Consider the following 27,053-nt stretch of genomic DNA (forward strand, 5'->3'; position numbering starts at 1 on the left):
CGAAGAGCATCTTGTCGCCCCACCGTCGCCGCCGTCCTGCCGTCACCACTGTCCTGCCGCCGCCGTGGCCGTCGCCCCTGCTCCAACCGATTGAAGAAAATATAGGTGATTATATTATATATACATATATACATTATACAGCCTTGAATAATAGATATATAGTGCTGAATCTTGCTGAAATATAGAATTTTCAACCACACAATTTTTTTTTGCCTCATCTGTGTTATGCTGAATATTGCTCAATCCCTGTGATAATAGATATATATATATATATATATACATACATTATACATTATATATATATATACACACAGTATATGCAACCTTAGAAAAAAAATGGGGGATATATTAAAGTTTATGTTTTGTTGGGAAAAGATGAATTTTTTAATGAAATTTTATAGTTGGAAACACTGTCAACATGTTCAGATGATTGTCAAATAAAATGGAATTTGAATCAAGAGTAAGATTAACAAGTTTTGAAACTGGAATGAATTCCCTTGACTGTATTCTGGGTCATTGATTTTTAGGTACTGACTTACCTTCTTTTAGTTCATCTCATCAAGTTTAGAAATCCTGGTTGAGTCTTGCACATGTCCTAAATTCTAGCATTAACAGTCATGACAACTGCTTCTAATTTTACATTTTCTGCATTTCACATTATCAATCAGAGCTAGCTTAGACCATCAGCTATGTTTCCATTCATATAAATTATAACTGATATATCTCTAGTTTTTTTATTTTTATTTTTATTTTTATTTTTATTTTTATATAACTAAACCTATCTTATTTCATATTGATGCACAACACGTAACAACATGAAAATTTGAGTTGGTGAAATGATTAATATGTGATGTTAAAATGTGTTGATAATTCATATTGACTTGTTAAATGATGTTTATGGGCTTGTAGCTATTAAATTGTCTTGTTACTACAAATGGCATTTCGTTTCAAAGTGGAGTCCACAGATAAGGCTTATTAGACTTTTTGTCCAATTTAAATAGAAATTGAGTGGCAGTGTCTTTTGAAGGCTTGATTGACTTCATTGTTGAGAATCATTTGAAAAATATGAATATAAAGATAGCATATTGACCCTCCTGAAATAAAGTTTATTACTGGAACTCTAATCACAAAGATAGCATATTGCACTTGGCATTTGGTTGTTGTTAATTTCTATTTTTTTGTGTGTGCCTTGATTATCTAATTTCTGTTATTTGTTGATTAGCTTATTCAGTTTGTATTATTTTGCAAACATAATTTACAGTTTTTATGCTAATATTGAGCACTTCTTTATTTTTTAAGTGACTTGGCACATTGATATGGAACCTAACAATCATGAGAATGACGAGGGTGAGTGTGATTGGAAGCCTAGAGTTCACATGACATTTGATACAGAACAAGAAGCATATGATTTCTATAATACTTACGGAGGAAGGTTGGGCTTTAGTATTAGAAGGGGTTATGTAAACAAGAGCAAAGAGGGGCAAATCACTTCAAGGCAATTTGTTTGTAATAAGAAGGGATTTCGGGTTGTCGACAAGTGAGATCGATTAACAAAAAATCCTAGGCAGGAAGTGAGGACTGGTTGTCAAGCCCGACTTGTCATTAAGTGGGATAGGAATATGCAGAAATTTTTTGTTAGTGATTTTGTTGAACAACATAATCATATCTTTGTACCAACAGAATGTACACATATGTTACCATCCCAAAGGAAGATATCTGCATCACAAGCAACCAAAATAGATTTAGCCAAAAAATCTGGAATTCGTCTTAATGCTGCATTTGAGCTCATGGGTAATGAGTTGGTGGAAGGGAGTCACTTGGGTTCACAAAACTGGACCAAAAAAATTATTTGAGAACAAAGAGGCAAAGCAGTTTACATATGGGGAGGCAGGTAGCATTTTGCAATATTTTCGTGACAAATCATTGGAGAATCCATCTTTTTTTTACTCGGTCCAATTAGATAACGAGGAGCAGATTACAAACATATTTTGGGCCGATGCTCAGATGATCATGGATTATGGGTAATTTGGTGATGTTGTAACTTTCAACACTACTTACAAGTTAAATAGTGCACATAAACCATTTGCGTCTTTTGTTGGATTTAACCATCATAGGGAAACTGTGCTATTTGGTGCAGCTTTGATGTATGATGAGACCGCCGATTCTTTTGTATGTCTTTTTAGAAGATTTTTGGAGGCAATGTCAAGTAAGGCTCCAAAAACAATTTTTACGGATTAGGATGCTGCAATGGCTAAGGCCATACCTATTGTCATGCCTAACATAACCCACCACCTTTGCACTTGACATTTGATGCAAAATGCATTAAGGCATGCAAATTCTATCTTCAAGGATAAGGCGGTGAAGGATAAGGGGATGAAGAGTGTTTTATCCACGTTTATGTACGACATTGAGGATGAGGAAGAGTTTACGTTAAAATGGGAGGAAATGCTTGACAAGTATGAAGTAAGAGATAATCATTGGTTGAAGTTAACATTTGGGGTCAAGGAAAAATGGGGTTGGCCATATGTTAGAAATGCATGGGGTGCAGGCATGAGTAGCACCCAACTTAGTGAATCCTTTAATGCTTTCTTGAAGGATTTCATTCAGTCTGATCATAACTTAATGCAATTTTTCATGCATTTTGATCGAGTTCTGTCTGAGAAGAGGTACAAAGAGTTACAAGCCGAATATGCTCTATGCCAAAAGTTGCCAAGAGTGAATATTAAAGTGAAGATTATGGAGCAAGCTGCAGATGTTTACACAAATAAAATTTTTGAAGAATTTCAGGATGAGTATGTCAAGTCCCTTGAAGTAAACATTGAAGAAATTGAAAATGATGGTGAGAGTACCGTTTATACGGTTCTTGATAGTGATGGTATAAAGGTGAGGAAGGTGAGGCAGGAGTGTGATGATTCAGTCACTTGCAATTGTAGGAAGTTTGAAATGAAGGGCATTTTGAGTAGTCATTGTTTGAAGATCCTTAGAAAAAGACTCAAATTCAAAGAGATTCCTTCACAATATATTCTGAAGAGATGGACTAAAAAAGCAAGATCTGAAAATGTGAAAGATAGGTGTGGGCATGATATTCAGGTTGATGTAAGATTGCATCAAACTTCACGTTATAGGTCATTGATGGCATGATATACAACATTGAACATTTCATACAACATTTTCAAACCATCACATATAATACACACTGTTAAGCAACCAACATAATTCAACAGATTTCACACACTGTTCATAATCAATACCCACTGTTCATTCAACACATTTCATCTCAAAGAAACCTGTTATACACCTTCAACCTGTTCATTGAACAGCTTGTTATTCAACTTGTTCAACCTGTTCGTTGAACATATTTCAATTCAACATGTTCAACCATTGTCCAAAAAAATACACTGTTAAGCACCTGTTCATTCAACACATTGTTAATCAATATACCTGTTTTTTTCAAACCATTACATATAATACACACTGTTAAGCAACCAACATAATTCAATAGATTTCACAAACTGTTCATTCAACACATTTCTTCTCAAACAACCTATTATACACTTGTTTTTGCAAGCCATCAGATTTTTAAGCACCCAAAAAAAAATTACAAAACAAGTAGAAAAGTAGATTACATTCATAGCATGTTCCAAAACCTAACAATTGAGTCATTTACATGATAAAGTACAAAAATACACAAAATACAATGACATAAGTCATTGCCTTGAAAATCTTCTCCATCCTTTGAAGCCTTCTATCATGCTCACCAAGCCTTCTCCTTAGATCATTAATTTCTTCTGTTCTTGAATCTGTCCGAGGTCCAGCATTGGTTGAAGTTGATGAGGTAATGTCGTTGTCGTCGTCATCATCATCTGCGAACCACCTCAAGTAATTGCAGTGGTCGTTCGTAGTCTACAATGGACAAGAATCAGTTAATCAATAAAGGACACATGAAATTTGTAAAAAGTAACAGATTCATTTATATAACAGGTACTTACATATTTTCTTAGGCAAACAAAATAGACACGTCCTTCATTTCCATTCGCATTGGTTCGTACAATACGCATGGAAGCTGTTCTTCCACAATTACAAAACCTTGGCTTTAATCTTAAGTTCGTATTATTAGTAGAAGATTGAAAAATCTAGAAATCCCCTAGATGTTGATTTGTGATTATGTATCAAATTTTAAGCAGAATAAAACAATCCCAATCAAACAATCAAGACAAAGAAACACAACGATTTTACGTGGAAAAAATCACAATTGGACACCTCCAACTGTGATCAAAAAACCACGGGCAACAGCCACAAGAACAATCCACTAAGAAGATTTAAAGGAATTACACAGGTATACTCTCAATTACCTAGCGAATCCACAGCGCCTAATTGAACCAACCTCTATGTGCCTCTTCCAACCCCATCTTCACCACAGAATTATCTTTCTGATGAGCCACTCCGGATTCCACCAAAGCTTCAGGCTCGAATTCTTCAGAATCCACAACTGAAGAACAACTCTTTCTTTTGTGTATAACAAACAAACCTTTGATGTACTCTCTTTAAATCATGAGTTGAAAACTCAATAAAAAACATCAAAGAAAACTAGCAAAATCTCTCCAGATATAAACCTTAAGATCCAAAAATAAGATCTGGAGAAGTTCAATGAATACCCTAGTTTTTGGAGAAAACAAAGTATTTATAGAGAACCAAAAGTAATCCTAGATTGGGAAGAAAACCAACTCTTTAAACAAATCTGAAAAAACTAAGTTCGCGATCTCCGCTCGAGCGCCCAACAGCCCGCTCGAGCGTCTAAAGCAAAAAATGCGCGTGATATAACAGAGGTCCGCTCGAGCGCCAGAAATCCCGCTCGAGCGCAAAATCACATATCTCAGTACTTTTGCAGGCGACCAAAACTGCTAGAACCAGGGATTCTCCGCTCGAGCGCGGGTATGTCCGCTCGAGCGGACAGGCAATTTTGAATGCATTTTTGCATTTTGCTTCGGGGGCGCTGCCCCTCGACCCCGCCGTGGCGCTGCCCTGGACCCGCCAAGGGGCGCTGCCCCCTCGACCCCCGCGAGCTGACCGGGCAGCTCGATCCCCGTCATAATCAGCGAAGTGGCAATCTTGAATGCTTTATCATCACAAACTTCTCTAAAAAGCACAATTCGGGTTGGATTCGCGTCTAAACACTCATAGCCTCACTGAAATAAAAAGTGCGAAAAAAAATACAACTCAAAGGAATTTTGTCAAACGGGATTGCCAAGAAATAAAACCTAACAAAGATGAAGCCATTTGTTTATCTGCATAAAAAATACCAACAGATTCAACTATCAATTAGTAGAAGATGACGTTCTTTCTATTTTTTTATCTCTCAAGCTGTTTTACCTATTAGTAGAAGACATCATGATTTTTCAACTATACTCTACTGTAAATAAGAAAGAAAGGAAACAAACACTAGAAATCCTATAAATAAGAATCAGATTATGATGCCAAGGTTGCTTGAAGAATGGCTACGAAGTTTAATGAAAACATCATGATTTTGTGTTTTTGGGTTTGAGCTTTTGATTGCAGCCTCTGTTCAGCTTCTCATTAAGCAATCTTCATTGTCCTCTCAGTGCAGGTTTCATTGCAAGTGTTTATCTTTTCTGAAGAGTCCTACAGAGATGTCTTTGTAATTGTTCTCTTCAGGATCTGTGCTTCTGACAATTATTCTTCCTTAGTGTAGAAAGCAATAGGCTTTTGCAATGTTTAATCTGTCCATTACCTTTACTTATTTTCATCTTTAATTTTATTTTATGTTTGGGTGTGGAACAATACTTAGGATATTGGGTTTGTAGAGAGGGGGAAAAAAGGAAAAGAAAATTGAAAAAAGAAAAAAGAATAAAGAATAAAAAGCTTCTTCAATTATTTATATATATTTTCTTTATTTTTTTTCTTTCACAACTTTAAGATTAAAAAACAAATAACTTTGGTGGTATTAGTTTGGTTTTGGTAATGCTAGTTGAACACTGCTTTTCCAATGAAAATGCCAATCATCTCTATAAAATTCATCATCTTGTCATCAAAATACATGTCCTTTTTTAACAAACTTGAGTGGTTTGGCATCTTATTTTCTAAGAACATATCCTTTAATAACTTATTTTCTCAAATCTAAGGGGGTGTTTTGGTTTTTTTTCAAAACATGAGCATTCAAAATACAACTTCAATTAACTAATTATAGAACTCAATGAAATCGTTTGTGAAAGCATAACTTCAAATCCAAAACACGACTTCAAGAAACCATCTGGGTTTTGGGAAAATAAGTTGAAAACCACCTTGAGGAAATAAAATTGGTCCAAAATTAAGGACAAAAAAAAAAAAAAAAAAAGGGACCCCGATGTCCTTGTAATGAAATTGAAGCCAAATCCTAGGTATAAAGGCAAATCCCAGGTATGAATTGAGAAGTCATTTAAATTTCAATTTTTCAACATACACAGTGTGCAGAATGTGAACACAGAGTTCATTCTTGATCACAGGTATAAAGGCAAATCCCAAAGCCTAACATATCACAAATTAAAGCCAAATCCCAAACCCTAACACAAATAGCAAACAAAATCCAACCCCAAACACTCCCAATCGACTAATTTCTACAAAAATTGAAGCCAAACGTAAACCCTAACTTTGTGATTTCAGGTTTATCTCAGATTTGCTGTCGCAGGCTCCCGTTCGTCCTCCGTCGTGGTTCGTCGTCCTCCGTTCTCTGTCGTGGTTCGTCTGCCTCTGCCGTCGTTCGTCCACCGTCTCGTCGTCCTTCGTCCTTCGTCCCTCGTCTTGTCGTCCTTCGAACTCCTTCGAACTCCTTCGCACTCTCGCCGTCTGTATAGTTCTTCAGCCATATGGGGGGAATTTTGAAATCCCTGAATTTGATTTTTTTTTTTTTCTTCAAAATACTCACCAAAACGACGTCATTTTGGTGAGTTTTATTCTCAATCGTCGGATTAAGTACTTTGGGAGATCACTCTAGAGGATTACTCTAGAGGATCCTTGCGCCTGCAGCTTACCCACAATCCAAACAAACATCAAAATCAAATCTCAACCAAAGGGTAAACAAGTAAACTCTAATATCACTAAATCAAATCAATAGTACCTATCAAAAATAAAAATGACTATTCGGTTTATAAGAAAACATGTAAGATTAAATGGACTAACATTCCTTAAAATAGAATTTATGAATAATTTTTCCTCGTAAGTCAATTTTTATCATTAATTTTAGTCATATGAATAAAAAAAATGATATTATTATATCTTTACACTGAGACTGTATTTTATTTTATTTATTTTCATATTTTACACTATTTATATTAATTCTGATTTTTAAATTTACAAAAAAAAAAAAAAAATTATACTAAAACTGAAAACTTTGGCCTAAAATACCAGCTACCAAGAATGGTTTTGTAAGATATTGTAAAATAAAAGTCCAGTCTCAAAATACCAACTACCAAAATTCAAAAATAATTTTAAAATAAAAGCTCAATCCCAAAATACCAGCAACCAAAAATCCGGGAATGGTTTTGGCGTGGCCTATTGTATCCACTTTACCAAATGATGATTTTTAGATATTTTATTAAAGTCCACCCCAAAGACAACTATTTAATCTCACATGATTACCACTAAAATAATCTTATAAATTGCAACTATTATTAATTTATAGAATAGCCCAAAGGCAACTATTTAATCACACACGATTACCATTAAAAATAATTGGTAAACTATCAATAAGTCATAATAGTTAGACTTAATTTCTATCAAATCCTATTAAAAATAAGTCTTGGTAAACTGGTCGCTGAAAATAATTTTTTTGTGACAATTTTTTATATATGTAGCTAAAAAGTGACAATTAGTGATTTTTTATCATGATTTTTATAAATTATTGCTAAAACTTACAATTAGTAACTTTTTTTTTGACAAATTTTTTCCATAGAACTTGTTACCCAATAAGTCCACCTACACGTAAGTACCCCAAAAATAATCTTATAAATTGCAGCTATTATTAATTTGTAGAATAGCCCCAAAGACAACTATTAAATCATACATGATTACCACTAAAATAATCTTATTATTGCAACTGTTATTAATTTATATTACGTGGTATAGAGCTCTTATTCGCTTTCTATGTTCCAATCTTAGTATAAATAACGCATTTAGAATAGAGCCTTTCTATCATCTCACACAAACAACCGCATAAGCTTTAGAGTCCCAGTTTATTTTCAGTGAAGAAGGAAAGATGTCAAACACAGCTGGTCAAGTCATTCGCTGCAAAGGTTTGTATAATATCATCATCACTGATTTTGGAATCAATTTTTTTTCGAAACAGTTTTCAGAAACAGTTCAGCAAGCTCTTCAAAAAATAATACTGTTTCTACTTCTGAAAATGATTGGTTAACAAAGTCTTTCTTCAAATTATTATTATTATTATTTTTTTTTTTGGGGTGGCAGCTGCTGTGGCATGGGAAGCAGGGAAGCCACTGGTGATAGAAGAAGTGGAGGTGGCGCCACCGCAGAAGATGGAGGTTCGTGTGAAGATCCTCTATACCTCTCTCTGCCACACTGATGTTTACTTCTGGGAAGCCAAGGTAACTCATTTTCACTTACATTAATTTCAATAAATTCAAGCCACCATGGTGACACCCAAATTGGTTCTTTTCAATCTTGCAGGGCCAAAACCCCATCTTTCCTCGAATCCTCGGCCACGAGGCAGGAGGGTAAGTTGATTTCTTTCCAAGAAAATCTTAATTTCAATCAAATTGTTTGTTCTTGTTTATTGTTGAAGCCTAAAATGAAATGGGTTATCTAATTATGGATTGAAAATATGAATTTTGTTGATTTTGGTGGATTTGCAGGATTGTGGAGAGTGTTGGAGAAGGAGTGACTGATCTTGCACTGGGTGATCATGTCCTTCCAGTCTTTACAGGGGAATGCAAGGAATGTGCTCACTGTAAATCTGAAGAGAGCAACATGTGTGATCTCCTTAGGATCAACACAGACAGGAGAGTGATGATCCATGATCAAAAATCAAGATTCTCAATAAATGGCAAACCAATTTTCCATTTTGTTGGAACATCCACCTTCAGCGAGTACACGGTAGTCCACGTTGGCTGTCTTGCCAAGATTAACCCCCTCGCTCCTCTCGACAAAGTTTGTGTTCTTAGTTGTGGAATCTCCACAGGTACAAAAAAAAAAAAAAAAAAAAAAAAATGATAATCTAATTTTAATGTCAATCCCTTTTGCGTTTGCCTTATACCATCAATTTGCTTTATAATAAGAAGATATCAACAAGCTTCTATCAAAAGATTTCAAGGAATTGATGGTGTTTTGGAAAGTACCATGATCATCCAATAAGAAGGCTTTCAAAATATTTCAGATGAATGATTTGAAGGCTTATTGATTCTAATACCTGATTGCAGAGTTGATCATTGTCGGACCATTCAATTCATATTGTTCTAACAAACAAATTGATTTTGTTTTGGGTAGGATTTGGTGCCACCGTGAATGTTGCCAAGCCAAAAAAGGGCTCTACTGTGGCAGTCTTTGGATTGGGAGCTGTAGGCCTAGCTGTGAGTTCCCCCCGCCCCCCCCCCCCCCCCCCCTAATTGCCTTATAAATATGATTATTGAGCATCTCTATTAGCAAAATGTATCTGATCAATATTATATTTGATGGTAATTTTGTGTGATTAGGCTGCAGAAGGGGCCAGAGTGTCTGGTGCTTCAAGAATTATCGGTGTGGATTTGAATTCTAACAGATATGAACAAGGTAGGTGATCACATAATGGGACTAACAAGCATTATATTTACGGTAGTGTTTGATACAATTTTACTTTCATAAAACTAACTACAGTATTTGTGTTGTTGCGTCATTTCTTACTTGCATTTATAATCTGTCCTAGTCGATTGCATCTTTGTTCCATTAAATTCTTTAAATCCCTACACCAGTATGCGTTTCTTCCACAACTTTTCTAAATTGGTTGAGTGTCTATTTTCTGTTTTCTTTGTTTGGCAAAATATTTTTGAAAACCAGTTTTTTTTTTTTTTGGATAAATGTTTGACTATAACTAGCAAAATTTGTAAACTTCTGTTGCTAACTGATGTGACTTGTAATAACGGAACTGTAGAATTTGAGAAAAGATCCACTTCATTTTAATATGGTAAGTGTCATATCATAACATGAAAAGTAATGAGTATTTTCGAACTTTTCATTGTTTTTGTTTTGAAAATATTAAAAATGATGAAAATACAAACAAAGAGGAGAACGGTAGGCATTTGCTGATTTTGATGAGCCAATTGCATCTAAATTCTTGGTTGACACTTGCAACATAGGCTACATGTAACCTCCATTTTGTCATCATTGAGCATTTCTTGAATAATAATAGTAAATATGAATAAAGGCATCATATACACAAGAGTAAAGACAATCATTTTGATTCATATTGCAGTTAAAATATAATGGACTTTAATTTCTAATATTAAACATTTCTCTCTCATTCCGTCTCTTGGGTAAACAGCAAAGAAGTTTGGTGTGACAGAATTCGTAAACCCCAAAGACTACAACAAACCAGTTCAAGAGGTACAGTTCTACACTTCTCATTTGTAGTTGTAAAATCTTCCCTTTCAATTTCAAGTATTTGATCAAGTTTCTTCCTGACTTTCTGTTCAGGTGATTTCTGAGATGACCAATGGAGGAGTGGACAGAAGCGTTGAATGTACTGGAAGCACTGAGGCCATGATCTCGGCATTTGAATGTGTCCATGATGTATGTTTCCCCTACTTTCCCCCACTTTGATTACCACTTTTATTTTTCCCTCGTTCTCATTGACAACAAAGTGGTGCTCTAGACTATAACATATAAATGTATATATGTCATGTCGAATGCTGATAGACTAAAACCTGCCATTGCAGGGCTGGGGTGTTGCTGTTCTTGTGGGAGTCCCTCACAAAGATGCTGTGTTCAAGACACACCCTGTGAATTTCCTAAATGAGAGGACACTTAAGGGCACTTTCTTTGGAAACTACAAACCCCGATCTGACATTCCCTCTGTTGTTGAAAAATACATGAACAAAGTGAGTTTCTGAATCCCACTTTGCAAATCTCTTTGCCCATAGTGCGTATGAAAGCTCAAAATGTGTAACTCTTATTTGCCTAAATTTTTGACTTTGCAGGAACTTGAACTGGAGAAGTTCATCACTCATCAAGTCCCATTCTCAGAGATCAACAAGGCCTTCGAATACATGCTAAAAGGGGAAAGCATTCGATGCATCATCAAAATGGAGGAATAGAAAGACATGAAATCCTTAGCATCAGATGCAGTGGACTCTGCATTGATCGTTTGTGAAATATTAATAAAAGTTGTCGGTAGGATGTTTGTTTATGGATATATATGTAACAAGTTTTTCATGTCGATTTTTCATTTAAAAAAATAAAAAATAAAAAAAATAAATAAAAAAATCCGTTCTTGTTCTTTGCTCTAATGTGTGTGTATCTAGTGTGAGTAGTTGATGTGTAATTCATTCGGTTTTGTAGCATTACAGCATTTTAGACTCATCAAGTCCCATTCTTGACATTAGATTCTATTTGGACTCATTATATCATATATATTTGTTTGGACTACTTATATAAATTTTTAATTAGGCCTAACAATGATTATATATATATATATATTTATATATATTTAATTCGGCTTAACATATTTTTTTGAAGGGTCTTTTAGACTGGATCTCAAATAATAATAAAAGATTGGGTTTTGAAGTTTTAATCTAATATAAAATTAATAAATTTGGAGCCTTATTTTGGGCCAGAATTTGGGGGGCCCTAAGCACATGCCTTAGTGGTCTTAACCCAGGGTCGGCCTGTCATTAATGAATTTTGTTGTTTTGTTTATATGCTATTGAAGAAGTAAATTGATTGTATTTTTTATTTTTGTTTTTGTTTCGACAGAATTCAAACCCAGTTCTAACAACTAAAAAATAAAAGTTAATTAAAAACGATTGTAAAAAATTTAAAATTGATTAAAGAAAGATTCAAAGATGAGCCAAACAAATCTTAGGCCAAGTTTGGCATAACCTAAATAATACAAAAAGTCAAAAAGTCACTATCCTATTTAAGTCACACCATCTTATTTAAATCACATCACCTCTCTAACACATCACATCAAACCCAACCCAAACCCAACTCATATAAGCCAATAAGTCAAAAAGTACACTTTTTTAGAACATCCCAAACCAACCCTTAGCTTGAGCATTGTTGCAACGCAATCACATCTTTCAAGCCACCAAAGCCTACCCATGTCATAAATACATTTTTTACACAAATTAATGTATTTAAAACATGTAGTGGCATCATATAATTTTTGGAAGAATTATATTCTAGTAAAATATATATATATATATATATAAACATAGAGGTGTGCAATATAGTGTAGAGTTACACCGTATTTTTTGTGTGTTGCACTCGTATATATATAATAATAAAAAAATTATGCTAACCATAAATTCTGATTCCTTTAAAAATTTCATGTCGAAAATTGTATGATACATTAAGAGTGAAATGTTAAAATACTAATAAAAAATAAGTAAATTATACAAACACTATATTTGAGGGAGAGATTTTTGAAGTGGTGATATATATATATATATATTTAATTTTCATATTGTTATACGTGTCATGCTATCATATGTTTCTGTAGCACTAATAATTGTTTTGCTGATCATGATCTTGAGAAAATTATCTTTGTTGGTTGTAATGGGTTAGGGTGATAAAGATTTTCTTTGTTAGGTGTGTTTTGTCACGGAATTGCCAAAAGGGAAGATTGCTTGGTTTTTGTAATTGGCAATCTCATTTGACAAAACTCATTTCAGTTGTAATTTTATTGACTCTTTTGTTTCAGTAAGGCTGTAAGTGTTTAGATGCAAAACCAACTCAAATTGTGCTTGTGTAGAGAAATTTGTGCTGACATGCCATATCTTGAGCATTCCGTATTTGTCACTTCGTTGACTATGTACAGGGATCGAAGCCAAAGTTGTTGGACTGCTCGAGCAGTTATTTATGCATTCCAGTGGTGCAGTGGATCATCCAGTATCTCTGCCTACAAACTGAACTTCTCGAAAATATGTTTCACCGCTTGAGCAGTGAATGTTGCGCTCGAGTGATTGTTCTATATGTTTGCACCGCCTTTTACTCACACCGCTTGAGCTGTAAAATGGACACTCGAGCAGTCTTCGCGACTCTGTTTAGTATAAAGTGTGCCATTTGCTTTTTTAGGGTTGAGCTTGTCCAGATTCTCAGAGATGAATAAAATACAAATACGAAGTGTTCTATATTGAAGGGTGATTTATATGAGTTTTCTTGATATATAGAAGGTGATCGATTGATCAACGAACTACATATTAATAAACATCAAGGGTTGATTTTGTTCGTTTATTCACAAAAAGAGAGCAGTGTTCATCGGTGGATTCCGGAGAACTTGGGCCTGAAGCTTTAGTAGATTCTGGAGTGACTCATCGTCATGGATTCGACATTGGCATTGTGGATTCAACATTAGACAAAGCAATTCCGAGGTGAAGACGGTGGTGGAAGAGGCGCCTCAAGTTTGGTTCAATTAGGGCACAGATTTGCTAGGTAATTGAAGGTACTCGTGTATAATTCTTTTTTGTTTTCTTTAGTAGATTGTTTTGTGACTTTGGCTCGTAATTTTTTTTTTTTATCAAAATTGGAGGTGCTTCAATTGTGCACTACAACATTTTCTTAATTCAGTGGCACTTGAAAGTGCCACAAAATTATTCTTCTAGTGACATTTTTTAGTTTTGTGGCGTTTTGAACAAGTGACATTTATACTCATACCACGGTAGATACTAGTGGCACTTGTAAGTGCCACTACACCATGAAGGCTAAAATCTTTTAGTGACACTTCAATATCATGTTAGACACTATTCATGACATTACCAAGTGCCATTAAAGAAAACTTTACAATTTAAAAAATGTCACTATATACTTTTTTAATGGCGCTGCTTATGCCATAGTTAATATTTTTTAACAACTCTTATAAATATCACTATATCCAACTTTTAGTAACTGATCACAGTGTCAATGCTTCACTATTCATTTGTGCCATAAATGGAGATAAATTGAAAAAAAAAAAAAAAAAACTAAATAATTGTTTCACAACATTCACTCCATCGATATTTTGGTTTGAAAGATAAACAAATAAAACTTCATTTATTAAATGTAATTACAATTGATGCAAATATACCAATATTATTCTTAACTACTAAAATAAAATCAAAACATTGATCCCATTTTGACAAAGTCAATGTCATTATCATAATATCAGAAACAATAAACAAATAAATATTTACATATCCAAAAAAAAGGTAATCTTCATATCCATGAAAAGTGTGTATCGCTATTGCACTTCAATAATATTTGTGGAAGTCAATGCCCAAATCAAGTTCTTATAAGTTCCTTGTAATTGCTAGAATCGGCGTCATAGAATTGTCTATACAAATTAGAATGGGGTCTCATAAATATACTCTTCAAATGCTTTGATGATGACGCACTGCAATACAAGCAAAAATCAGCAAGTAAGAAGAAAAATACTCTCTAAAAAGCAAAATTAGAAACAAATAGAAAGAGCTCAACATATCACAAGTAAATCCCTTCTATTGAATTCATAGTAATCAATAGTGGATAGTATAGAAGATACTTTATAGTAACTCGCCAACATTAGTATATAAGATACTTTCCAATTATGTTGCAAATTGATATATGGTTAAACAATGAAATGAAAGAAGCAAATAGCACACCACAAAATGAATAGTACATAAGGAAAAAAAAATGAATTATACTACACTCTACTTTTGGTTTTTTATTTTCTTCCCATGCTTTAATCAAAAGCTAATTTCTTCTATTTTTTGTCATTATATGAAGCAAAAAATGAAATACCTAAATCTAATCATAAGCTCTGGGATTACCTTAATGCTTTAATCCCCTATGTTTTACCTTTCTTACTTGCATTTGTGGATTTCTTTTTAGCACAGGATCTAAAACCCTGTCACAAATTTTTTTTAAAAAAAATTATATACTTATAAATAGTGATATAATTAGCCAATTCACATTTTAGAGAGGATGTTATATGTTTATATATTAAAAAAAAGATATATTTATATATTAAAAAAAAAAAAAGGATGTCAAAGGCTTTGGAGTGAATCAAAGTTAGTGAATATAGCATGATAGATTATCTCTTAACCTTAAAAAAAAAATTACCTAAATCAAGGATCAATAGAACATGAAGGTTTTACATATATATATATATATATAGAGAGAGAGAGAGAGAGAGAGAGAGTTCATATGAAGGTTTTACATATATATATATATATATAGAGAGAGAGAGAGAGTTCATACATTTTAAGAAATGGTTTTGAATCTATATTTTCCATGCTTTAATGATGACATAATGTCTCTGTTTTCCATATATATTTAGAAAGGGAAAGAAGGAAAAAGAAAGAATCAAATAAACAAAACAAAAGCAACATAAATTAATAAACCAAACACCCAAAGATTCAAATTCATGTGAACCAAATACTTATCCCAATTGTTTCACAAAACATAACAGAATAAGTGCTTCACCTTCTTTGTTGCCAAAAAAATATATATATATATAAAAAACAAAAAATTCACGTTCTTTACAATGAAAATTAACAATGAAAATGAGATTTATAAGTCTTTTGTGTTTCATGCTACACTCAAACATTTAGCTCACCCCCAAGTATAAGTTGGTTATTGTGATAGAGCTGAGAAATCATTTAAGATAATACCCATTAATGAAAAAAATACACTAATTACTTCTGAAGCACCTACACCAAGGTCAACTCTACTAGAAATAAAATAAAAAAAAAAATTCATGAGTAAAGTAATAAAGAAATAGGTGGAAAGGAAATGCATTACTTGAACAAGGGTCTATTTTTGTTGAATTTTGACAAGTTACCTTAATCACAACCATCATGCATTACCATTTGCTTAAACATGTCTTGATGTGGGAAACCATGATTAATTGCCTTTAATTTCTCATGGTAATTTGCATGATAAATTTTCAATATCATTAACCTCTGTTTGACACAAATGTTTTCCCCAAAACTAGTTTACGTTGCAATTTTTGTTAGTAGTTACTATTATGACACTTCAGCCAATAAAGTTTAGAGAACAAGAGAAGAGAGACTCGCTCACCCGAGAAATAATTATTGGGTATCTTGTATGGTATTGCTATCTGTTACATTACTTGAACGTTGTAACGCCCCAAAAATAATTCAACATGAACTACCCATATTAATTAACATTCACTAAACCATGGCCATAAACCTTCCATCCTTACATAGATAATAAGAGAGTTTATACAAAAGCTGACATGCGGATATACATTCACCGACAAAGGAATCACGTGAATCTATAGCATGTGAGGCATCTAATCATAAAACAATAAAATGCCCTTAAGGGCTTACATCTTCCAAGGCAACCCGGTTACACAAAATGGTCTCTCGGACCCAAACATATTAGCCCTTGGCTTACAAAAATACCACAACAAAAATAAGAGCAAGACTACTCTTCACCAAAACACATCCACGCCCTTAGCTTGGTGGGATCACCACGTCCTTACCTGCACCAAATCCCATAGGGGTGAGCATAAAGCCTAGTAGAGAAATTCCTAACAAAGTATATACATTTATGTTGGATGTTCAATATCATATGCGAGTGCAAAATGTGATGCAATGCCTTTATCAAAGTAATCACATACCACGCTTTTCTAGAAGAATCCCCAAGCTTTGCATTAATATAATTCAATCTCATCAATTTCAAACCTTCAATTTCATTAATCCAAGGGAGGCGGTAAATACGACACTGGTAATCCCTAGGCTGGTATCTGCAAGTAGACTCTACGAGTACTACCAAACTGTCATTTTTACCGGTATTAACCGGAAGGCTCGACACCTATCTGCGCAGCTTTCTGGTCTTTCACCAAGGACACTCAGGCCAACTTATCAAGTTCCACTACACCCCCTATCCGGACTTACCACGCATTTACCCCATACACATTTTCATGGTTCTCATTATAACATATTCTTTTTTCAAAGTAACTTTTTTTCCAATTCATTTCAAAATGTGCAATGATGGTAGTAAATCAAATAACAACATGATGCAATACATAATGGCGCATGCATTCCTCTATTTCAAGCATCTCTACAACAATATCAATTAACAACATTATCCATTTCTTCTCCTCAACATTAATTCACAATGACCATGCCATCAATTCATAACAATGACAACGTCTTTTCATGCTCAAATCACTACAAATTTGCCCTCATCAAGACTACATGTGATACCTTTAAATCACCCATTCCAATGTTTACAATTTCCTCTAACCAAGGCGAACAACTATTTGTTATTTACAACAATACACTTTCAAAGGTTCAACAATAATGTTAGGATAATTAGCTCTTTTCTCATACACTAAGTAATTTACCATTTATGCTAAACAATATGATGAAGTTTCACTCTCCAACTTTAAAACAACAAGATGCCTTTAAACATGTCTACATCTTTCAAAAATCCCCAAAATTTCTAGGGTTTTATGACTAAATCAAAACAAACACCTCTCTTCTTTTTTAAAAAGGGTTTTTCTATCAAGATAGCACACCACCTATTATGTGACTTAAAGTCCTTAAGAAAAAAATAGTTTAGGAGGAGAGGGAAAATCAAACCCACTTTTGAAAACCCTAGCATTTATGAGCCAAAACCAAACATTTCAAAATCATTAATGAAGTCTTTACATCTACCAAATCTAACATAAATATATATATAACTTAAGGAGATTTCCCTACCTCAAGGTTTGAAGGAGAAGATGATGAAACCCTAGCTTCAATGGAGGATTCTTCAATGTTCTATAATCCCAAGAGGAACCCCAACTTGGATATTCAAGATTGGTAAGATATGTTGGTGATTTAGACCCAAAATCTACAAGAATCAAGGTGTTTTAGGGCTTTGATGAGAGTCCTAGAGAGAAGGGAGAGTAAATGTGTTTTTAGAGAGATAGAAGTGTAAAAAAAAGAGATAGAACCAGCCCTAAAAAAGAAAGGAAAATAGAGTCCCGAATCTGCCTAGATTGCCGCACGTGCGGCACCCATCCCCGCACGTATGGAGCGCCCTTCCTGCACGTGCGGCCCTCACCCCTGCACGTGCGGTGGCTCTGCCTTACCTCTGCCCGCACCTGCCTTTTAGGCAGTGTGCAACTCACCCAAGTTATCCACTTCCACACGTGCGGCCTCATCCCCCGCACGTGCGGCTCTCATCCTGCACGTGCGGCCTTGGGCCCCGTACGTGCAGCCCTGGCCCAGGAGCCCAGAAAATTCTGCTTCGCTCCCGGGCACCCCGGACCTAACCTTACGCTCCCCGGAAATGAAGAAACCTCAACACTGAATAAAACAAGAACAAGGACTTAGTTCGGGAACAACGTCCGAACGTCTCGAACCCAATGAGAGCAAGAAGGGAACGAAATGAAAAAGAAAGTAAAAAAAAGGAAAAACAAGACTCGGTCATCACAAACGTGATTAGTTTACATCATGGGGCTGGCCATAACATTTATGTTAATATTTTGGCTAACAACATGAGGGTGGCAATTGGTGATTGGTGTTTGATCTCACATGGCAATGCCATGTGGCACTACCTAATAATATTTCTTGACTGAGGATGACTACTACTAAAAATAAACAAATAATAAAGTAAATTACTTTCCTATTAGTCAAACACATTCATTTATTTGCAAGACAGACTCATTGGCACATTCTATCAAACACTTGCAAGATAACTTATGCACATACAACCATCAAGTCCATGAAACCATTGATACTTATGTGAACAATTTTGGTAGCCAAATGAAGAATACAAACATGTTGGAAGTAGAACATTTTTGGGGGAAAAAAAGGTGATGTATAAAAATTGAACAATCATATTTGAAGGATGAGAAAAAAAAAAAGTTTCTACTAACAATGGTAGCTATATAGATATCCTACCATTGTTAATCAACCCAGTAATCATAGATATTCAAATGTTTTCGATGCTATATAGATACACATTCAAAATTGGGTTACTCAAAACCTGTATATATCTATTCATCAACATTGATAAATGGATATCTACACACACACACACACACACACACACAATAAGTAATAAATATTTTGAGTTTGCTTGGCTTTATGCTTTTCTCTCGATTAAAGAACACAACTATTCATTTCATCAAAAATAGATTGAAACTACACATAATTAGAAGGTGACAGAGGCTCCCACCAAGATTGTAGTGTTGCTACTGGTCATCAAAATGCTAGGGCATTAGTATTAGTAGTATTATATATAACAATCAAATTAGTTGCTAGATGGTAGGCATGTTAAGTTGTAGTACTATAACATGGCATTTAACACTATCACTATTCAACATCATACTCTAGATGACTCATTAAAATATTAGGACATTACCACCATGGCCTGAGCTAATTCTCCAATGGAACATTCAAAAGTATGCCATGCAAATTTAGGGGAAAAAACAATCAAAATTGTATTTTGATGAAACTAGTAGTAAGTATAACTATTGACAAAACAAATGGTCTATACAAAATACAAAGACACAAATTAAAGTAAGAAGGAAGATGATAAGTGAATGTGAAAATTACTACTATGATAAGGACAACAAATACTCAAGAAGTATGGAACATATACAATGTATATCAATTTTTACTGTCTCAAAGAATGTGAAGGGCCCACCTTGCGCTCTCAAAAGCTCAAACCATAGAAGAACAATAACTCGAACAAATCAGAGCTTTTTTTGGAGTCCAATCCCTAAAATTTGTTTTTGTGATTCTACTTCCTTTAATAGAATAAAAAGTCAATGGTTTATGGATACATGTTTGTACACACATACACACACACACACACAAATAGAGTAATTACCTGATAGAGCAAAGGTGAGTTAGATTTGTGAGAAGAGTGGGAGTTACTGATTTGGGTTGGTGGTGATAAAGCCAATGTCGATCAAAGAAAGAGAGAGCATAGAGAAGTTAATTTCATTCAAACCCAAACCTTAGGATTTTTCCAGAACATAAGTGCTTGCAAACCCTAGGATTTTTCCCTTTTCTTTTCGTGAGTTAGTTCCCAAGTGAAACTCTAGTGTTAGGATTCTAATGGCAAAGGTTCCTTGCTTCGTCTAACAAGAGACCCTTTCCTTTGCTTGTTATGTCAAGAATTGTAGGTTAGTTGAGAAGAAGATAGTTAGGTAGTTGGTTGAGAAATTAGTTAATCAGTTAGAGGAAGTCAGTTAAGAATTAGTTAGTTAGTTAGAGGTGTGAGGTAAAGAAGTAGTTATAAATAATTGGGGAACTCCCATATAAGGGGTATGTAATTTTTTGGGAATAATATACAGATTTGCTACTTTCTTTCTCTATGTTTCTGTTTCTTCTTCCCTAGCTATTACATTGGTAGCAGAGATCCCAGGTTCTTGGCATGTTCATCCTCTGTAACCAACATGGCCGACGAAACTAGAGCAGCCCAGGAAGCGAAAAAAATTGAGGAGACATTGCGCTCATTAAAGAAGGGTAATGAGAGAAATGCGAAGGAAATCAAGGAAATCAGGAGTTCTCTCAAAGATTTGGGGGATATCAAGGAATTGATTACTGCCATGAGTATGATGTATGATCAAATGGTAGGACACATCAATGGGAAACAACATGCAGATCAGAGTGACTATTCTAGAATGCTCCGCCAAGAACAATTAGGGGTTTATCCAGTAGGGGTTCAGCCTCACGGGGATTTTCCATTCAGGTCAAACCATCAATCTTATTAACGATTTGCGAAGATTGAATTTCCTCGCTTCTGTGGTGATAATCCAAATGGTTGGCTTTATAAATGTGAAAGATGTTTTGAGTATAATGCTGTTGACAATCTTGATAAAGTGAAATTGGTGTCTCTTCATTTGGAGGACTCGTTCGTACAATGGTTTCAATGGTTTGAAAGATGCCATCATCATATTACTTGGGATTTGTTTACACAAGGACTTCTATCAAGATTTGGCCCAAACTCATATGAAGATGCAATGGGTAACCCAACCAAATTGAAACAGACCACTATTGTGAGAGCTTGCTAAGAACAGTTGAGATTTTGGCGAATAAAACTCAAAACCTCCCTGAAGCTTTCTTTATTAGTTGTTTCATAAGTGGTCTTAAGGAGGAAATTCAACCAGGGGTGTTAATGTTTAAACCAACCTTTATCACTCAGGTTATAGGGTTGGCAAAACTTCAAGAAACAAGTATTGAAGCCATTACCAAGAAGACTAGGTTGGGAACCAAATCAGAAGGCATCCCTCATTTTTCTTTAAAATGTCACAAGTGGGTAATGGGGGGATATGTTCGAAAAGAGTTATCTAAGGAACTTGAGGGAAAAAAAGGCCAAAGGGTTATGTTTTAAGTGCAATGAGAGGTATACTAAAGGGCATGTGTGTAAAAAGAAACAGTTGTATCTTATGGAAGGAGAAGAAGATGGAGAGGAAGATGATCAACTACTGTTCTTGAAGAAGATAAAAGGGAAGATGAGGAACAAGTATCTAGGGAGGAACTGCAAATTTCTTTGAATGCTTTAACTGGTACAATCTGTTACAGAACAATGAGGGTTAAAGGTAATGTTAAAAAAAACGTCATTATCATCTTCATTGATTCAAGGAGTACACATAAATTTCTAAGTCCAGCAGTGGCCAAAAGAGCAAATATCGAGATTGAAAATATTGATTCCTTACTAGTATCAGTTGCTGATGGGACAAGAATGTTGAGTACAACCATGTGCAAAAATTTTCAGTGGGAAATACAAGGCAAAACTTTTCAGGCTGACATGAGGGTCCTGCAACTAAAGGGGTGTGATATGGTTTTGTGTATCCATTGGTTGGCAACTCTAGGTCCAGCTAAGTGGGATTTTAAGCATCTTAGCATAGAGTTTCATCTCAATGGTAGAAGACATGTTTTAAGAGGGGGAAAGAGTGATGAATTGAAGGTCTTGAGCCCAGAAAAGATGTAGAAGTTGCTACGCAAATAGCCACAGAGAGCCATAGCCCAACTTTATTTGTTGCAGGCAGATTGTCATGTGAGGGAAGAGGAGACTCCACCAGATTTAGAGGCTTTGCTTTTTGACTTTGTAGGTGTATTTCAATAACCAAAGGACTTACCACCTCCTAGATCTCATGACTATTGCATCCCTCTCAAACCAGGGTTTGAACCTACAAATGTGAGACCTTATAGGTATCCTTACTTTCAAAAAGCTGAGATTGAAAAGCAAGTAAAAGACATGCTTACCTCTGGTATAATAAGGCCTAGTGTCAGTCTATATTCTTCACCAGTACTATTGGTTAAGAAAAAAAGATGGCACTTGGAGAATGTTTGTGGATTATATAGCTCTTAATAATGCTACTATCAAAGATAAGTTTCCTATCCCAATAATTGATGAACTTCTGGATGAATTATGTGGGGCATAGTATTTTTCTAAATTGGATCTTAGGTCGGGCTATCACCAAATCAGGGTTCATTCCTCTGACATTGACAAAATAGCTTTTAGAACTCATGATGGGCACTATGAATTTTTAGTGATGCCCTTTGGACTCACTAATGCCCCTTCTACATTTCAGAGTCTCGTGAATGAAGTCTTTAGACCTTTCTTAAGGAAATTTATTCTGGTATTTTTTGATGATATTCTGGTATATAGTGGGTCTTGGGGAGACCATTTGCAACATTTGCAGCTCACTTTACAGTTGCTTAGGCAACATCATTTGTTTGCGAAAATGACCAAATGTGTTTTTGGGAAGGCTGAGGTGGAGTATTTGGGACATTTAGTTTCAGCTAAGGGTTTTTCTACAGAACCAACAAAGTTACAAGCTATAAAATCTTGGCCAATCCCTTCTACTATCAAGGAATTGAGGAGTTTTTTGGGTCTCACTGGTTATTATAGAAGATTTATCCAGCTTATGGTCGAATTTGCTCTCCACTTCATTGTTTGCTCAAGAAAGATTCCTTTGTATGGTCCCCTGCAGCTACAACAGCTTTTCTTCAACTCAAAGTTGCACTGCTTTCAACACGAGCACTTGCCTTACCTGATTATAGTAAGGCCTTTGTTTTAGAATCAGATGCCTTTGGCACATGCCTTGGGGCTGTGCTTATGCAAGATAGGCATCCCATTGCCTATTAGAGTAAGGGAATTTCAGCAAGAGACCAAGCTCTATCTACTTATGAAAAAGAATTAATGGTAGCAGTGTTGGCAATTCTCAAATAGAGGCATTACCTTCTAGGTAGGCACTTCCTTATTAGGACTGACCACCAAAGTCTAAAATACCTTTTGGAGTAGTGAGTGGGAACTCCTTTCCAGCAAAAATGGGTGACCAAGCTGTTGGGTTTTGACTACCCTATCACATACAAATGTGAGAAAGATAACCAAGCTGCTGATGTTTTGTCCCGGAAAGAAGAGTTAACCAATATTGTTGATTCAATAGCTATGATTCATGGTTTATCTTGTGTCTCTACCAGTTGGTTAGCTGAAGCTTTATCACATCCCTATACAACTAAAGATATGGCCAAAGTATTCTTTGATCAAGTGTTTAAGTTGCATGGTCTTCCTTTTACCATTGTTTCAGATGGAGATGTTATGTTTACTAGCCATTTCTGGCATGAACTTTTCATTTTATAGGGCTATAAGTTGTGCCTTAGCACTGTTTATCACCCTCAAATAGATGGTCAAACTGAAATTTTGAACAAATGCTTGGAGAACTACCTCAAGTGTATGTCTGGGGACTGTCCTAGGCAGTGGGCTAAGTGGCTCTCTTTAGCTAAGTGGTGGTATAATACCACCTATCATGATGCCACCAAAACTACTCCTTACTTTGCAGTCTATGGACAAGAATCTCCTGCCCATACTTTTTGCCTTTCCATACCTTCTTCAGTAGCAGTTGTGGATAATTGGGCAAAAGAGAGGGCTACTATTATCAAGACCTTAAGGGAGCATTTGGCTCAGGCAAAGCAAAGAATGAAACATTATGCTGATAAGGGAAGGCTTGAAAGGGAATTTGGAGTTGGAGACTGGGTGTTCCTCAGGTTACAACCTTATAAACAAACTACAGTGGCTTTGCAGAGGAATATGAAGCTATCTCCAAGGTTTTATAGGCCATATCAAGTCTCAGAAAGGATTGGTTCAGTGGCTTATAAGCTGCAATTACCAGCAATTGCTAAAATTCATCCTGTTTTTCATGTCTCACTGCTTCAAAAGAAAATTGGGACTAATATGTTAGCTCACATTACTCTTCCCCCAGTAGGTCTTGAGGGAACTTTGCAACTGGAACCTATGGCTGTCTTGGATAGGAGGATGGTTAAGCGTGGTAATAAGGCTATGGTTCAATGGTTAGTCCAATGGGTGAATTCTTTTCCAGAGGAGGCTACTTGGGTTGACCATTCTGTGATAGAAACAAAGTATCCCCAATTTCAGCCTTGAGGCCAAGGCTAATTCTCAAGCAGCAGGAAATGTTATGTCAAGAATTGCCAGTCAGTTGAGAAGAAATTAGTTAGGTAGTTGATTGAGAAATTAGTTAGTTAGTTAGTTAGAGGAAGTCAGTTGAGAATTAGTTAGTTAGTTAGAGGTGTGAGGTAAAGAAGTAGTTATAAATAATTGGGGAACTCCCCTATGAGGGGTGTAACAACCCTCGTCACTGTTTACCGAATAACCACTGATTACCGTTAAACTGAAACTGATTATGACTGATAAGTGAACTGAATAAACTACTGAACTGACTGACTGAAATTGAAACTAAATTGACTGAGTATAGTTGTTTAATTGTAATTCTATCTGTTTGGTTATTTGATTATCTGTTCATGTCTTTGTGTTTGAATTGCGAATTGAAGGCCTTATCGGCAGCTGAACCGAAAACCGATTAGCGTTTTATGATCATCGTGATTTATGTGATTTTATGGTGTAATTACCTGAAAACTGATTAGGTATGATTAAATTAGATTAAAATGAAGTTAATTGCATAACTTAGACTTAATTATAACCTTGCCCTATTAGTGCCCTATCATCTAACCATTTGAGCCTTACACATTTGATCACATAGCACACTTCATCAGCCCTTTTTCCTTGTTCTTGCCGACTTGAGAGAGAGAGAGGTAGTGAAAGCTTGAGTTCTTCACAATTTGGCTTGAATCTTGAGGAATTGAAAGCTTAAGTGCATAATTGAGCCTCTAGACTTGTAATTGAGGAACCTAGGTATGAATTTCATCTTTCTTATTGTGTATTTAAGTCCCTTCTAGCCTAGATCATGGTAGTTTAAAGAGCTAAGTCAAGAATTGGTTCATTAATGTTGAATTGGAGCTCATTCCATGCATGCATGTTTGAATTGTTGAACTTTGAGTTGTTTCAATGGAGAACTGTCACATGCATGCTCATGATTATGTTAAGTCCATGTTTTCACCTTGTTTTTGTAAGAGTTAGCTCATTTGAGCTTGTATTTAAAGCTTTGACATGATTTAAATTCATGCATGTTTGCATGTTCTTCATATTCATGAAAATTGGTTTCAAATTGAGTTGTTTGAAACACCCTTGGGCCTTGATTTTACAAATTGAGCTTTGAATCATGTTAAAGTCGGAGTTTTGATGTGTTTTCTGGAAAATTGGCCCAAGAGGATCGAATTTGTGGTTTAAAAACTTGGTTTTGAGCTTGAGGTTCAAATCTGGAATTTCCAGAATTTGGACTCACGCTCGAGCGGGGTGACTGGCGCTCGAGCGTGGAAATCGTGCTCCCAGCATTTTGTTCTGTTTTGAAGTCCGCTCGAGCGGAAGAATTGACGCTCAAGCGGGACATTGTGTCTCATGCTCGAGCGGGTGTCGAGCACCCAATCGAGCGTAATTTTCACCTATCCAGCACTTTTGACTGTTTTGCATAACGCTCGAGCGGGTAAGTATACGCTCGAGCGGAAACCTTTGTCTGCATGTCCGCTCGAGCGGAGTAACCTACGCTCGAGCGTGACCCCTGTTTTCTGAAAAGTCTGAAAATGTTTTTAAAGTGCATCTTTGCATCCTCATCCCATCCTAGGCATTCTTAGGCCTAGTTTAAAACATCTTAATGAGGTTATAGATGTAGAACCACACCGAGGCAAATTAGGGATTAAGTTATTATTTTCCTAATTGTGTAGCTTAGTGTGTGTTCAATTTGTAACTGTGTAGGGTTGGCGACTGGGGACGCGCTCTAGCTTTACCGTAGCCCAGAACTCTGTGAGTAACAACTGTGTAAAGATATGTTCAAAATGATTATCTTCTGAACAATTGAACTGTACTGCTTTCTGAACTGATACTGTTAATTAAATAAATGTATGTCCTATATTCTGAACTGTATTGTGGCATCCTTAGCAACTATTGTTTACTGTTACTGTTACAGAGATCTCTGTCGATTCCCTCGTTGGAACCACTACTGTTACTGACTGATGGCCATCATTTGCTGTTCGGTCTTTTAAGACCTACTATATACTGTACTGTTATGCTAATGGATGTACCACATATGACTGTACTGACTGAACGACTGAAATACTGAATTAATAAACTGTTTTCATTACTGTAAGGACATTCATTCTTAACCCCTTTACGCATTGTGTTATTCACTAGGCTTTAGCTCACTGCTCATATATATATGTCGGTGTACAGGCACTAGACCGCAGCTAAAAGCGTCGGGGTAAACTCCAGTTTTGTCGAGTCAACCTATGTGCCTCAATGCGAGGTTCCGAGCCTGTCAAGCTACAGCTTAAGGGAGTTTTTAATTTCCCCATCTGTCTCTGTATCTGTTTTGCATAACTGTTAGGTCCCTGAACTGAATGATTGTATATATCTACATACTGTTTTGTCTGACTGTATATATTTGAATGAAAAGCCTTTTTACATACAGACTGTCACAGCTCATTGGACATTGTTTATTTACTGTATTG

The 27,053-nt window shown here is 35.5% G+C and overlaps 2 protein-coding genes across 2 annotated transcripts; both read left to right on the top strand.

The window, feature by feature from the left end:
* The first annotated feature begins 7,683 nt into the window (after positions 1–7,683).
* Positions 7,684–11,489, top strand: LOC114295535 (alcohol dehydrogenase). Its single transcript, XM_082876968.1, has 10 exons — positions 7,684–8,285; positions 8,461–8,597; positions 8,680–8,726; positions 8,865–9,190; positions 9,496–9,578; positions 9,702–9,777; positions 10,526–10,587; positions 10,678–10,773; positions 10,920–11,081; positions 11,181–11,489. The coding sequence occupies exons 1-10, from the start codon at positions 8,249–8,251 to the stop codon at positions 11,295–11,297; spliced, it is 1,143 nt and encodes a 380-aa protein (XP_082733094.1). The 5' UTR covers positions 7,684–8,248; the 3' UTR covers positions 11,298–11,489.
* A 6,442-nt stretch (positions 11,490–17,931) lies between these two features.
* Positions 17,932–24,576, top strand: LOC145793513 (uncharacterized). The gene is made up of 7 exons (XM_082876358.1): positions 17,932–17,993; positions 20,527–20,880; positions 20,974–21,042; positions 21,714–21,875; positions 22,804–23,197; positions 23,461–23,670; positions 23,779–24,576. Exons 1-7 carry the CDS (start codon positions 17,932–17,934, stop codon positions 24,574–24,576), a joined length of 2,049 nt encoding a protein of 682 aa, XP_082732484.1.
* Positions 24,577–27,053: the final 2,477 nt, after the last annotated feature.

The sequence above is a fragment of the Camellia sinensis genome, chromosome 6 (genome assembly GCF_055761805.1).
Source record: "Camellia sinensis isolate YWXY chromosome 6, ASM5576180v1, whole genome shotgun sequence".
NCBI lineage: Eukaryota > Viridiplantae > Streptophyta > Magnoliopsida > Ericales > Theaceae > Camellia > Camellia sinensis.

Bases quoted from the DNA above. Each gene is read 5' to 3' on its own strand.
- LOC145793513 (XM_082876358.1), top strand. From the start codon at position 17,932: ATGGAGGATTCTTCAATGTTCTATAATCCCAAGAGGAACCCCAACTTG. The intron at 21,043-21,713 runs GTTCGTACAATG...AATCTGTTACAG, and splicing joins TCTCTTCATTTGGAGGACTC to AACAATGAGGGTTAAAGGTA. The intron at 21,876-22,803 runs GTTGAGTACAAC...TCTGGTATATAG, and splicing joins GTTGCTGATGGGACAAGAAT to TGGGTCTTGGGGAGACCATT.
- LOC114295535 (XM_082876968.1), top strand. From the start codon at position 8,249: ATGTCAAACACAGCTGGTCAAGTCATTCGCTGCAAAG. The intron at 10,588-10,677 runs GTACAGTTCTAC...CTTTCTGTTCAG, and splicing joins ACAACAAACCAGTTCAAGAG to GTGATTTCTGAGATGACCAA. The intron at 10,774-10,919 runs GTATGTTTCCCC...CTGCCATTGCAG, and splicing joins CATTTGAATGTGTCCATGAT to GGCTGGGGTGTTGCTGTTCT.